This window comes from Tenebrio molitor, chromosome 9 (assembly GCF_963966145.1).
Source record: "Tenebrio molitor chromosome 9, icTenMoli1.1, whole genome shotgun sequence".
NCBI classification, from domain to species: Eukaryota; Metazoa; Arthropoda; class Insecta; order Coleoptera; family Tenebrionidae; genus Tenebrio; species Tenebrio molitor.
The window spans coordinates 15,218,560-15,231,606 of NC_091054.1; the positions used below are offsets into that span (position 1 = coordinate 15,218,560).

The 13,047-nt window shown below is 42.0% G+C and overlaps 3 protein-coding genes across 8 annotated transcripts; 1 reads left to right on the forward strand and 2 right to left on the reverse strand.

The window, feature by feature from the left end:
• Nucleotides 1-809: 809 nt before the first annotated feature.
• Nucleotides 810-2,551, reverse strand: Polr3E (RNA polymerase III subunit E). The gene is made up of 3 exons (XM_069058852.1): nt 2,410-2,551; nt 1,316-2,350; nt 810-1,262 (listed from the first exon to the last, which is right to left on the reverse strand). Exons 1-3 carry the CDS (start codon nt 2,464-2,466, stop codon nt 858-860), a joined length of 1,497 nt encoding a protein of 498 aa, XP_068914953.1. The 5' UTR covers nt 2,467-2,551; the 3' UTR covers nt 810-857.
• Nucleotides 2,552-2,737: 186 nt separating this feature from the next.
• dor (vacuolar protein sorting-associated protein 18 dor) lies at nt 2,738-8,344 on the forward strand. Of its 2 annotated transcripts, XM_069058836.1 has the most exons (11): nt 2,738-2,880; nt 2,928-3,111; nt 3,159-3,401; nt 3,455-3,555; nt 3,605-3,652; nt 3,711-4,862; nt 5,625-5,987; nt 6,041-6,248; nt 6,310-6,461; nt 6,510-6,741; nt 7,971-8,344. In XM_069058836.1, exons 1-11 carry the CDS (start codon nt 2,806-2,808, stop codon nt 8,210-8,212), a joined length of 3,000 nt encoding a protein of 999 aa, XP_068914937.1. In that variant the 5' UTR covers nt 2,738-2,805; the 3' UTR covers nt 8,213-8,344. The 2 variants fall into 2 exon arrangements, with proteins under 2 accessions (XP_068914937.1, XP_068914938.1); XM_069058837.1 differs by lacking the exon at nt 3,605-3,652.
• On the reverse strand, nt 8,333-13,044 carry Mkk4 (MAP kinase kinase 4). 5 transcript variants are annotated; one of them, XM_069058864.1, is made up of 7 exons: nt 12,901-13,044; nt 12,642-12,834; nt 12,548-12,577; nt 12,166-12,454; nt 11,424-11,729; nt 11,140-11,366; nt 8,333-9,180 (listed from the first exon to the last, which is right to left on the reverse strand). In XM_069058864.1, exons 1-7 carry the CDS (start codon nt 12,920-12,922, stop codon nt 9,015-9,017), a joined length of 1,233 nt encoding a protein of 410 aa, XP_068914965.1. In that variant the 5' UTR covers nt 12,923-13,044; the 3' UTR covers nt 8,333-9,014. The 5 variants fall into 5 exon arrangements, with proteins under 5 accessions (XP_068914965.1, XP_068914964.1, XP_068914963.1 ...); XM_069058863.1 differs by having other exon boundaries at nt 11,424-11,723; nt 12,166-12,463; XM_069058862.1 differs by having other exon boundaries at nt 12,166-12,463.
• Nucleotides 13,045-13,047: the final 3 nt, after the last annotated feature.

Here is a 13,047-nt window from a genome sequence, read left to right on the forward strand (position 1 = left end):
ACCAGCACTTACTGCATTCCAAATCACCCCCCTTTGACTCCCCTTTTGGAACACCCGTAAAAGCTTCAAAACAAAAGGTCGTGAACTCCCTCCTCGTCGCTGGTTCCTTCCATTTATAAGTTTTGCCCCTCTCACGTGGGTGTTTTTCGGCGGAACCGGATACTACCACAGAAGCGTGCATGGTTCTAGAACGTTCGAGAATGTTCTCGGAGATTTAAATCGTATATCGAAAATTGCATCAGAGGCCAATGACAATGCTAGTAACACGTCTGGTAGACACTCTGGTCTGCAACACAACAAATGTGATAAATTGGTTCAATATTCTGCTCCACAGACCTTGCTCGTTCCCTTAAATTAAATGATGTTCGAGGATGTATATATTTTATTCTCTTTATCAGTATCGACTCAAAGATGTAAAATTATGAAAGATTTTTTTTAATATGACGCGACGGAAGACACAGAGAAATTTACTATTTGCAGTACAATTACTTATTTACATAATTTATGGTGACAGGACAATTATCGGTTTTGTCGGTTTCGTTGCTAACTTACTAAACAGACCAACAGATGGTGCCACGGTCAGCGTCCGAAAAAGAGTTACTTTTCGTCCGCTTGTGAGTACGTAAAATTACCGTTTTCATTAAGGATGCCTAAAAAAGTAATTTTATTCCAATTAAAAACATAAAACCCTCACGATTGAATGAAGAGATTCACAACCGCACATCTTGTGGCACATTTTAAGACGCTTAACCCCAAAAAACATCTTTTTCAAATATGAAATGGACTTGTGGTGAAAGAAAAAATACAAACCGTTTTCGATTATTTATTACACATAAAAAATATTTATAATACTCTCATCACGTACTTTCTTGCATACCTCTCGCACTTTTACTCTTCGCTGCGGCAACCGGTGATTTATTTTTTTCCGTCCCCGAATCGTTATCGGAACTCACATAACTCACGCCATTCCTAACTTTACCGTCTTCACTGACACTCTTACTCTTCCGCCTTTGCTTCTTGTTGTCCTTCAGATATGCACTTAACTGTTTGAATTTCTGCTCCCAGGCGTCGTTCTGTTTTTGCACTATGTCGTTATGTTTGACGACGAAATCGTTATCGGTCGGCAAAACCAGCTCCCACCCTTTGTTGTGGCTGAGTTTCGAGAACCCCGTGAAGATCTCCTTCACTTCTTCCGACGGTATCTTCATCACCGACGACACTTTCTTCCTCTCCACGTAGCGATTCTTGGTAAATAAATAAAGCTGGAAGCGGACAAATTAGACGACAAGTGACGTACTCTATACCAGATTGTTACCACGTAATCTCTCGTTCGGCACATCAACTCCGCCGGTACCCCGCTCGTCGAGGAAAAGGTGTTGCTCGGGTACAACACCTCGCTCTTCACCACCCAATTCCCCCTGACTAGCACGGCCACTTTAGGCAAGTTTTTCAAAAGCGTGTCGGCAGTCAGGCCTTCGCCCCCCGCCAGAATCATCATCAATTGTTGAAACTGCATGATCTGCGCGTCTTTCAACAGCACTCGGCACTGCTCCAGGATGGGCGACGCCCTCAGGGTATGCAGGGACATGATATGCGACGGAGAGGACGGCTCCGTCGTGCCTTGTCCCTCGTCCTCGGGCACCAAAACCCTCACGTACTCGCCGTCCGAGAGAGTCATCGCTTGTCCCGTCGGCTCGTTACTCTCCGCGATCAGTTTCAACTTCTCCACTTTGCTCAGCGAACTGCTCTCGGAGTGCACCTCGCAGTTGACCCACGCCTCTTCGGCGCTCTTCGCCTCCAGCGCCTTAAAACTGTCACTCTTCGACTTCTTCCATCGGTCGTCGCTTTGCTTGAATTTCACCGTGATCGGCAGAGCCGTGCTCGGTCCCGCCTCTTCCTCGTCGCTCAGATCGTTGTGGTCGACGTCCTTCCGCTTCTTCGAGCTCCTATCCAAATAATTAAACGAGGGGCGAAATTGGAAAATGTTGCGCAACGTTGTCAGATGTATCTCTTTCCCTGTGTACGCGAGGGCGGCGTACTTGTTGGGGTCTTTCACGGCACTCGCCGATTTTAAACACACTTTGTCGACCACGTCGTTCTCGAAGTGCACTCGAGTCGAAGGTTTGCGACTTTCGGGGGGGCCGTCCACCTCCTGGGCGATCAATTCCGCTCTGTCGCTGTCGAAATTCGAAGACTCCACATCGATGCACATTTCCAGCTCGATTTGTTGGTTGTTGGGTTTGAAAAATCCACGTTTCAGGTTCAGTTCGTTTAAACACTTTTTCGACAGTAGAGGATATCTGAATAAATACAAATTCTTCTGTAAACGTGTCGAATTGAAAATAGGAATCTGGAAACAAAACGTGACATAACCTAAAAATTTACCGCACCGAAGAGCGTCCGGTCTACCTCTTTTATCACTTCGTCGTCTTCTGTTGAGGAATTTGAGAGAGCTGGATCGTCCATGCTCGTGACGGCCTTATAATAAAATAAATTTGAACTGGTTGTCAGGTTTTGGAGGTTAGGATCATCATCATCAGTCGTTCAGGTGATCAGCGCGAGAGGGCGCTTCGCGTAAACGTCAAAACATGTCAATCGCAAAATGAAAACATTTATTTTTGTGATTAGAACAGTTTGTGGACAAACAATGCAACAATCGAGTCGTGTTTAGCAACAATTTATGTTTACCGGTGATAACCGTACAATAATTTATCTGGTGGGTGTAGAACTGTCAATAACATAACCTCACTTTCTGCCAATCAAAAAATCGATATTTGAGCCCAAAGTTGATTAAATTAGTGCAAAATGACCTCCCTGTTTGATCAGTTCGAGCAAGCCTCGATGAAGACCCGCAACAACAACTTCACCACAGCAGAAATGGTAATGACCAAACTATTTACTTCAAAGTCTCAAAACTCCCCATCTAGAGCTCGCTGGGATACATCAACATGACCCTGGAGCAAGACGCCCCCATTTTTAGCAAGACCAAAAAAGACTTCACACCCTCGGACAAAATCACGCACGTCGCCATCGCAAACAAGCAACTGGCCGTAGCGATGGCCAACAACACCTTGTTCCGTATGAATCTGAACAACCCCCAGCAACATGACGGTAAACCCTCCTTGTTCCTACTTTATCAGGTGCACCACAACTTTTAGAAATCTCGTTGGCCAAGTACACGGCCACCTGTCGCCTGACCAATCTATTTGTGGACCCTACTGGCAACCACTTGCTGTTAACCTTCGCCCCCAAGAGTCTGGAGGGGGGGCCCGAGCTGCTCTACCTGTCGAGGAAGTCCAACAAGCTGAAGTCGACGACCAAGTTTCGGGGGCACGAGTTCACGGAAGTTGCTTGGAACCACCTGAACGATTCTGAGAGCACCACAGGACCTATCTTGCTGGGTAATTTCACTTTATAAATACCGTATTGTCCCCTTTTTATTTAGTACTTGCAGGTACATCCAAGGGCTTGATCTTCGAAACCGAGATTGTCTTGGAGGGCGACAAATTTTTCACTTCCGGATTCTCCTCGAGTCTGGAGCAGTACTGGAGACAGGTGAGTCGATTTCGCGGCGCGTCGTTCAAATTTAAAGAATTATCGCAAGCTGCCAAATTATTTGCCTTTGTACGGGAACAGAGAAGTCGACGGATTGGTAAACGAAATCGGTAGCAGATCGGAGCGTAAATAATTGATGGGGGCCCTTTCGGCAGGTTTTTGACATCGGCAAGGGCACCAACACCCCAATCACGGGGCTGGAGTACCACAAGGTTTTGGGTGGAGACAAGTACGTGATCTTCGCGGCGACCCCCTCGAGACTGTACTACTTCGTCGGTCGAGCTGAGCACGAGGAGAAGCCTCTGCTCCAGCAGGTCTTCAACCGCTACCTCAACATCCCCGAGAAGGACACTTACATTGACAGCGAGAGCAACCTGAAGTACTCCCGGTTGAAGTTCTGGTCGGAGAATTTGACGGTTCCCAATTCCTTCGCCTGGACCACTGAGAAGGAAATCATCTGCGGCCAGTTCGAGTCGGGAGTCGACGACAGCATGTCCACGTTGAAGAAGAAGACGCGCACCATCAAGTACCCGAAGCCCCTGTACGAGGACTACTCGGTGTCGCAGAAGTACCCGATCGCGATCGCCCTGACGGAGTTTCACATCCTGCTGGCCTACACTGACACTATCAAAGGTGTCTGCCTGCTGAACGAGGACGTCGTCTACGAGGACAACTACAACGAAGCGTTCGGCAAGCTGATCAACATGGTGAAAGACGCCAGCACGGGCGAGATTTGGGCGATCACCGAGAACGCGGTATTCCGGTTCAAAGTGACGAAAGAGGAGCGAAACGTTTGGCAGATCTTCTGCGAGAACCAGCAGTTCGACCTGGCGAAGAAGTACTCGAGAGGGAACGAGGCCTTCCACAACCAGGTCCTGATCAAAGAGGCCGACATGCTGTTCAACAGGAAGGAGTACAAGTTGAGCGCCCAGAGGTATGCCGAGACGCAGTCCAGCTTCGAGGAGATCTGCTTGAAGTTCATACAAGTGGAGCAACAGGACTCGCTCAAGATCTTCCTCAGGAGGAAGCTGGACACGCTCAAGCCGCAGGATAAGACTCAGATCACGATGATCGTGATCTGGGTTGTCGAGTTGTACTTGTGCAAGCTGGAAGAAAAGAGGTTGGCGGGGTTGGAGCAGAGCGCCGCCTACTCGGACGTGCAGAAGGAGTTCGAGACGTTTCTGGCGTTGTCGGAGGTTTCGGATTGCATCAAGAAGAACAAGTCGACCATTTACGAGTTGATGTCGAGTCACGGGGACAAGAGCAACTTGATCAAGCTGACGATTGTGAACAAGGATTTCGAACAGGTGAGTGTGGTATCCCCTTGTTATGTTTTTATTCGTTTTCGTTAAAAAAAATGATTTGACAAGACCATTTAATCAAGACAGTGGCGTGCACAAAATCCAATTTTACCATTGAAGAACGACAAGCAAGACATTGCTTTTTTGTGATGAAGCTTGGTTTTACCTTTTCGGTACCTCCCAAAATACACTGCGCCGCAAAATTAGCGCATACCGTGTAAAAACTTTAAAAAAGCCTGAAAATTTAAATTTTAAATGATGCATTATGAAAAGTAGTTTTCTAATGAGTATCGGATTTAAACTTTAAGATAATGCGAATGAACATTTTTGGTTCCCAAATGGCAGTGAAAAATTTTCTAAAAAGGAATACGATTAATTTTCTAAATTATGCGTTAATTTTGCGGCGCAGTGTACTAGAATTTGAACAACATATAATCCTCACAATGTTACTGAAGTGCCATTGCAACCACTTAAACATGGTGGTCGGGTTGCAATGTCCCAAAGACGGATTATTGGCCCAATATTCTTCAAGGAAATTATTAACGCTGAAAAGATACCACCAATCACTCTTTCTTCACCCTGGAACTAACAAACGGCTATTTTGAACAAGATTTAGCTACTGCTCACACGGCACGAACAATTCAGAATCGAAATGAAAAACAAAGATACAATGGACCCTTGGGGAATTTTAACTTGTCATTCCTTGAATTTGACACAAGCTTTAATTCTCATTTTATTGCATCACTCCAAAGAATGTCTTTCTTGCAGCTAATACGCCACCACATTTACAAAAACAGCTTCCACGAAGCCCTTGAAGTCCTGAAAAGCCAAAACAAACACGACCTCTACTACCAGTTCGCACCGATCTTGATGCAAGAACTACCAAAATACACCGTGAAGGCGCTGATAGAGCAAGGCAAAAAACTAGTTCCGGTTCGCCTCCTCCCGGCTCTGGTGACCTGCGAGGGCGAACTCCACGCCAAAGAAGTGATGAAGTATCTGGAATTTTGCATCGACAAGCTCAACAACACCGACAAAGCGATCCACAATTTCCTGCTGTCGTTGTACGCCAAACACGACAAAGACAAACTGATGCAGTACCTCAACGCCCAAGGTCAGGAGTTAAGTCTAGTAAGTGCACCAGCTCGGTTCGACCCGAATCGAGTCCTGATTTTTAATTCCAGGTGAACTACGACGTCCATTTTGCCTTGAGGTTGTGCCAGGATAATGCAGATTTGAAGGAAGCCTGCGTCCAACTGTCCGGTTTGTTGGGGTTGTGGGAATCCGCGGTGGATCTAGCCTTGACGATCAACTTGAAGTTGGCCAAGCAGTTGGCGGACATGCCACCCGAAGAGGACGTCGAGTTGCGGAAGAAACTGTGGCTCAAAATCGGTAAATCCTTAAGGCTCTACGATACGAAGCGTATTAGAGCCTTAATGATTAATACTTTCAGCGCAACACGTGGTTAGCGGTAAAAACGATATACAACAAGCGATGGAGTTCTTGCAACAGTGCGATTTGATCCGGATCGAAGACATTTTGCCGTTTTTCTCCGATTTTGTCACTATCGACCATTTCAAGGAGGCGATTTGTAACTCGCTGAAGGTGCGTAGTGGCGCAGATTCATCACGAGTTTACCAGACGTGGTTTTAGGAGTACAATCAGCACATCCAAGACTTGAAGGATGAAATGGAGGAAGCTACCAAGTCGGCACATTTGGTACGCGAGGATATTCAATCGTTTAGGAATCGATTTACGTTTATCAGCAGCGACGAGACGTGCGAGGTCTGTAGCGTGACGTTGATGATAAGGCCGTTTTATATGTTTCCGTGTCAACACAAGTTTCACACTGACTGTTTAATGAATGAATTGAATCCGCTTCTAGGTAAGTTCCTTCATAACATAATTTTACTTGCAAAAACATGTCATTTTCATACGGTGGTTTCGATTCAGTAAGAGAAAATCGGAAGAGAAATTATTTTATGAAAGAAAAGATAAAATATAATATGAGACACAAGCATAATGCCAATACGTACCTGTTTAAATTAGGTCTTTTTGTTCAGCAAATGGTTTAAATACAAATGGCACGGTAAAACACAAACAACACTTCTTTTTTCCATAAAGTTTGAACAAACTTTTGAAATGTTAGTGACAGAAAATTGTTGGTAAGTGCTGCCAACTGTAAACAAAAAAACACCAAAACAAAACCCTAGCCTTCTTGCAAACTTCGTCAAAATGAGTCGTCAAAAAATTTCTTCCGCGAATCATTTTCAACAAATTTCTTGTTGACCTAACTTAACATGATCAAACCTAACGTAACAGTTTCTATTTAAGGGTCATTGGTAGGATTGGTAGGGAAATATTTTTCCGATTTCGTAAATACAGGGTGTTTTCGAAGTTGAGGTGTTCCTTTTAACCTGTGATAGTATGCGTTGTTCTACAATGAAGATACAATAAGTTAATTTTTTTGAAACTTTTGAAACCGCTCCTGCTCAAATTTGCGCTGATTTGTTAGAAATTAGAATTGACAAAAAAAAATCAAATGAGCATTGACGTTGATCAAAAATACTGTCAGAGTTGTCATCTAATTAGTCGGAATGGCTCTATCATTACGAAAATAATGAGCTCACAGATATGTTGCTAATGTATGGGCAATGTTATCACGTTATTAGAATGCAGCTGCGGCGTCCAGAGAGTACGCAGAGCGATTTCCAGAAAGACCATCCTGGGCCACGTCAGTTATTTATCTAGTACAGCGGAGAAATAGACAGGACCGGACTCAAAATTTTAGAAAACAATAAAAATATTTAATTAATTATCTCCGTTAATACAAACATTTTACTAAGAAGATTTAGGCTAAAATTCTTAAGAATAATGTATAGTATCTCGTGTTACAAGGAACCCCTCAACTTCGAAAACACCCTGTATACACCACAACACGAGGAGATGACAACTAAAAGTAAATCTGCGTGGGGTTTAAATTCCTTGGCGTTATTTCACCATATAGTTGAGAATTACTACCAAGGAGCCTTAACGTTGAAATCATCGCATCCTGCAAAATAAGAATTAATACATTTTACAAAGTGAGACAATAACATAACCAAACAATTTCAGGTCCTGCAAAAAAGAACAAATTGGCTGATTTAGAGAGGCAGTTAAAAATTCTAAACAGCCAAACCAACGTCGACAACGTCAGCACCGGTTCCGGGATGTCAGCGAGAGAAATAGTCAAATCGGAGATCGACAACATCGTCGCGTCGGAATGTCTGTTTTGCGGTGAGAACATGATCAGAAACATAGACAAACCCTTCATTGAGGACTACGAGTACGACAAAATCGCAAAAGAATGGGAATAGACTTGTTTGGTGCAATTATCTTTGGGGATCTCGACTCCACCATGTCCAATCGATCTTTATGAAAATATTCGCGCATGCATTATGTATTATAATACGCTTGTAAAGTGATAAATAATAAAATTGTTTTTTTTTCTGTACAATTTTACTTTACATACTCAACATTGTGTTGGTAAATAAACATACAATTTGCTTATTTCTTAAACAATTGAGTAAAAAATTAAATATTAACAACATACACTAATTATTTACAGTCAAAGATCGTACAAGGTACAATAGAACAGGCAACGTTTTATTGGTTAAAATCGGTAACAATTTTCGAAATAATCGCATCTGAAATAAATCAAACAATGCAAAAGCACCTCGAATGCATCCAATAAATGCTAAAAATAGACATCACATTAATGTTGAAACCTAAAAACTGGACACGCACTATGATATATACAATTGGACTGTTTTTCAGTGGCTTCACTATGTAACATTGAAGTTACTAAAGCTATTTTTATATTTTTTTCAATTACATGTTTAGATTTGATGAACTTAAAATAACGTAAAGAATCTCATCGTCGAGTTATCACCAAGGAAGTCGCGGCGGCTCGGACCGCAATTGCACAAAACTTACCAATATAATCGTAATGTTCAATAAAAAATTATAAAAAAAAAATATATGAAAGGAAATTATTTGCTAAGCGATAATCACTCGGTTTGAGTAATTGCTAATAGTTTTTTTTTCCTACTTATTACATCACCTGAGACGCCTGTGACTCGGTCGCTACAGCTAAGAAACTCACTTCAACAACCAACTTCACTGCTGATTTGTTGTGAAAGCACTTATTCCGTTGTTGGCCATTTCGTCCATGATCCTGGAGACGTAAGCGGCCACGTCGACTTTCTCCTTCTGGGCTCTGACTATGAACGGGTCCTCGAGCAACTGCTTGTACTTTGGTCTGGCAAGTTCTTCTTTTATTAAACTGTAAACGCAAGATCAATGATTATTTTTCTTGCCAATGGTGAATTATTGGTACGCTGATTGGGGAAATTCCGATCAAACATCAGTCTCTTAATTTTCATTTTGACTCGTAATAAGTTTCAACGTTTTAATATGTCGTCGTAACAACGGAGTTTGTCGAATAACTACTGGAGTAGTCAGTGCGTGGATGGTGCCTATACTACCGGAAATGAAAAAAAAAAAAAAATAATTAAAAACATTTTTGGATTATTTAAAAGAAGCAGTGATAAATTGGAATACAAGGTGATAAAGTTGATAAACTGTTAAATCTTGAAACGAAACTCGTTTAAAAAAAAAAAAAAAAACCAATTACGTTCTCAGATTATACAGTGCATTTTTTTTAACTGTTGCCATAGGGAATTGCATGGTAAAACTAATACCCCCTGATAACTTTTGTTCTGATGAAAATATTCTAACCATTCTTGGAACAAAGTTTGAAGATTTTTTAAACTATCGGATCGATTACAATTCAATATCCTAAACGGTCGAAAAAGTTGTGAAAAATTATTTTTTAGCGCGCCGGAATAATAGTACGTCGAGCGGTCGCCAGAATAGCGTTCCTGTCGGCTCTACCAGCACCTGACGACCTCCACTTTCGACTTTTGTCACTTTCATTTAAAAAATAAATAGCGAGATCTCCTCGAGGCTATGATTAAAATAAATAATAAAATAAAATATTAAACCTAATTTTTGTTCCCATATCGCCTACTACGTTTTTCTCAAATTATTTACGTTCATTAATTTCAACTTTGAAGAGTAAAATTAGTAAAATAAAACTGCTTGTCGTTGTTCAAACAGTATGCATTACGTAGTCTTATTAATAATTTATTACAAAAATAAAAATTAGCACCAAATCTGCAGTGGATCATCAGTCAACAGAGGGTACAATTTTTACCATGCAATTAATTCTCTATGGCAACAGTTAAAAAAACGCATAAGAGGTTAACCAGAAACTTTGGAGGAATTAAGGGCAAGAATAACTGAAGCTTGCTGTAATTCCACTACAGTGCGACATTTACAAAACAAGCGAAGAAATTTTTAAGATCGCTTGGGACATTGTCTAGCAGTCGAAGAAAAACACTTTCAACAATTCCTTTGACAATTTCTGGTAATTTGTTGAGTTATTTTGTGCGTTAACGTTTTTACGTTTTGTTTATTTTTAAATAAATAAATGTTCAGATGTTCTGCCTTCCAAAAGCTAATTTAATCATAGCGTCGAGGAGATCTCGCTATTTATTTTTTAAATGAAAGTGACAAAAGTCAAAAGTGGTCAGGTGCTGGATGAGTCGACAGGAACGCTATTCTGGCGGCCGCTCGACGTATTACTATTCCGGCGCGCTTGAAAATATTTTTTTCACAACTTTTTCGACAGTTTAGGATATTGAATTATTATCTATCCGATAGTTTAAAAAATCTTCCCACTTTGTTCCAAAAATGGTTTGAATATTTTCATCAGAACAAAAGTTAACAGGGGGTATAAATTTTACCATGCAATTCCCTATGGCAACAGTAAAAAAAAATGCACTGTATGTATGTTCTATTTTTAAAACTTTAACTCATTATTATCTACGTACCTTTCGTAACAAGCAATATAACGCGATTTGTGGGACTTTCTGTATCAGCACGTAAATAATTTTTCGAAAATAGCTACATAAATTCATAATTCTAACGGAAATTTTTCGGTGGAAATAAATACAGACGGTGTTAGTAATCATTTCTGCATCGACTTATCCACTGTTTTCAACTGGAATGTAATCGCATAATCTCGAACCACGTCAAACAAAACTAAAAATCGACTCTGTGGTGTCATAAATTATTCATACGGACACGTCCATTTGCCGCAACCAGTTACAAAATAGTAAGACTATAAAATGTGGAATACACTCGAAACCAAAAGAAACGATTAAACATTCCAACTCACCAAGTATTTACAAAATCAACAAACTCCGAAGTAAAAGTATTGGCGTTATGGTTGACAGTAAGGCGCGGGGGCTCCCCGTTGACGACTTGGTGTAATTGATCGAAGACGCTCGACCATCTGGGATAAGGAAAATGACCGGTCGCCACCTCCATCAGCGTGATTCCCAAAGACCAAACGTCGCTTCTCACGTCGTAACCTTTCGCGGTCTGCGGATCTATTCTCTCAGGCTGGAATTAAATTAAACCTTCGAGTGAAACCTCGCAACTTGTCGTTCGTCTACTCACAGCCATGTAGGGCCTGCAACCCGCGTCACGCGTCCTCGCGATCGAATCCACTAATTGGCCAGAAATACCGAAATCGCACAGTTTGATGTTCCCCTTTCGGTCGAGCAGTATATTGCTTGGTTTCACGTCTCGATGTATTATTTTCAGTTTTTCTTTTAGGTAGTTTAAGGCTTTCACCGTCGCCAAGGCTATTTTGCCGAGGATTTCTTCGGGAATCCGATCGTTCAATCTCTCGTAGATGAACTTGTAGAATTTGTCTAGCGAGGTGTCCATCAGCTCCATCACGATCCAGCAATCCCCCTGCAACTTCCATCATAGAGCAACATGCCAACTCAATTTGACATATGACAATATAACCCACACGGACTTCCCACGTAGAGGGCGCTGCACATTCAAGATAGGCACAATTTATTTTAAAAAACTACCAAAGGTGGAAATATTTCGCAATCATATTTTTTGCAGACAAAAATTAATACACTGCTGTTTGACTAGAAAGTGCAAAAAAGACATGACAACATCACCCAATAAGACGTTAACGGAACGACTGTGACATTACTGTACAAAGGAGGCCGTGACGTCACAACCTGACTACTGACGTATGACATTAGCACACTCCACTTAACCTTACTTATCTTAAAGGTAAACTATAATCTTGAGAGCCTTTTATCATTTAAAAAGAAGTTAAACACATATTTGTTGTAACGCGGAACCAAGATGATGACTTTGCACTTTTGAAACTAACCTCTTTGAACAGCGCCCCATAAAACTGCACGATGTAGCGACACTCGTTGCTCTTCATCACCACATCCAGATCCATCAAGAGCTGTTTTTGTTCCTTTTCGTCAACCGTAGACCTTATCCGTTTGACCGCGACTACCGTATTCGACTTCCTGTGTACCATCTTGTTGACAGTTCCGAACCCTCCCCTGCCTATTTCGCCAATATCTTGCAAATCGTCCGACGTAAAATCGTACGTTTTGCCATCGATCTGGAGCTTGCCCGAGGAATTCATCGACTGACAGATCTTGAACCTGGAATCCCTAAAATATCAATTAGGCAAAATTGTGAATGTCCAGAGTGGACCATGCAGGTGAAAAAAACTGGCAAGAAATGCGAATCGTTACCTGATTTTATTTCTTTCGCTTGGTCCGAAACTGCGGATTTCAATGGAAATTAATGACGGATGAGTCGAATTGAACAAGTGCTGGTGCTACTTACCGGGTTCTGTCGATTGTGGGGTCGATCGCAGACTTGGGGACGGTGGGTAGGCTCATTTTGGGGCGGTTGGAGCCGGCGGCGGCACCCAGCTTGTCGATGGTGGCCCCCGGTTGGCTCGGAAGAGGGCGAAAGCCTCCAATTGAATTGTTGCTGTTTGGGACGGGGAAGTCCATCTTGAGCATGGACCTCCGGACTAGATCGACACGAAAATTAAATTCTCTCCAGATTCTTTGTTTGTGATGGGAAAAAATGTTTGTACCTTGATTGGGCTGATCTGCCATTTTGCCCAAATTTCCTCAAAGAGAGTTAGACACGAGAGCTTGTAGATCACCGCAGATCTTCACCACTAAATCATCGATCTTTTTCTGAGCATAGTCTGGTGTTGTAAATATTAGAAATCGATAAA

Coding starts and splice junctions, on each gene's coding strand:
- Mkk4 (XM_069058862.1), bottom strand. CDS start 12,922: ATGGCAGATCAGCCCAATCAAG. Junction 11,367..11,423: donor GTTGCAGGCCCTACATGGCT/GTGAGTAGACGA, acceptor ATTTAATTCCAG/CCTGAGAGAATAGATCCGCA. Junction 9,181..11,139: donor GTTGATTTTGTAAATACTTG/GTGAGTTGGAAT, acceptor TTGCGTTTACAG/TTTAATAAAAGAAGAACTTG.
- dor (XM_069058836.1), top strand. CDS start 2,806: ATGACCTCCCTGTTTGATCAGTTCGAGCAAGCCTCGATGAAGACCCGC. Junction 3,112..3,158: donor CAACCCCCAGCAACATGACG/GTAAACCCTCCT, acceptor CACAACTTTTAG/AAATCTCGTTGGCCAAGTAC. Junction 5,988..6,040: donor AAGGTCAGGAGTTAAGTCTA/GTAAGTGCACCA, acceptor TTTTAATTCCAG/GTGAACTACGACGTCCATTT.
- Polr3E (XM_069058852.1), bottom strand. CDS start 2,466: ATGGACGATCCAGCTCTCTCAAATTCCTCAACAGAAGACGACGAAGTG. Junction 2,351..2,409: donor ACGACGAAGTGATAAAAGAG/GTAGACCGGACG, acceptor TTTTGTTTCCAG/ATTCCTATTTTCAATTCGAC. Junction 1,263..1,315: donor GCCGAACGAGAGATTACGTG/GTAACAATCTGG, acceptor GTCCGCTTCCAG/CTTTATTTATTTACCAAGAA.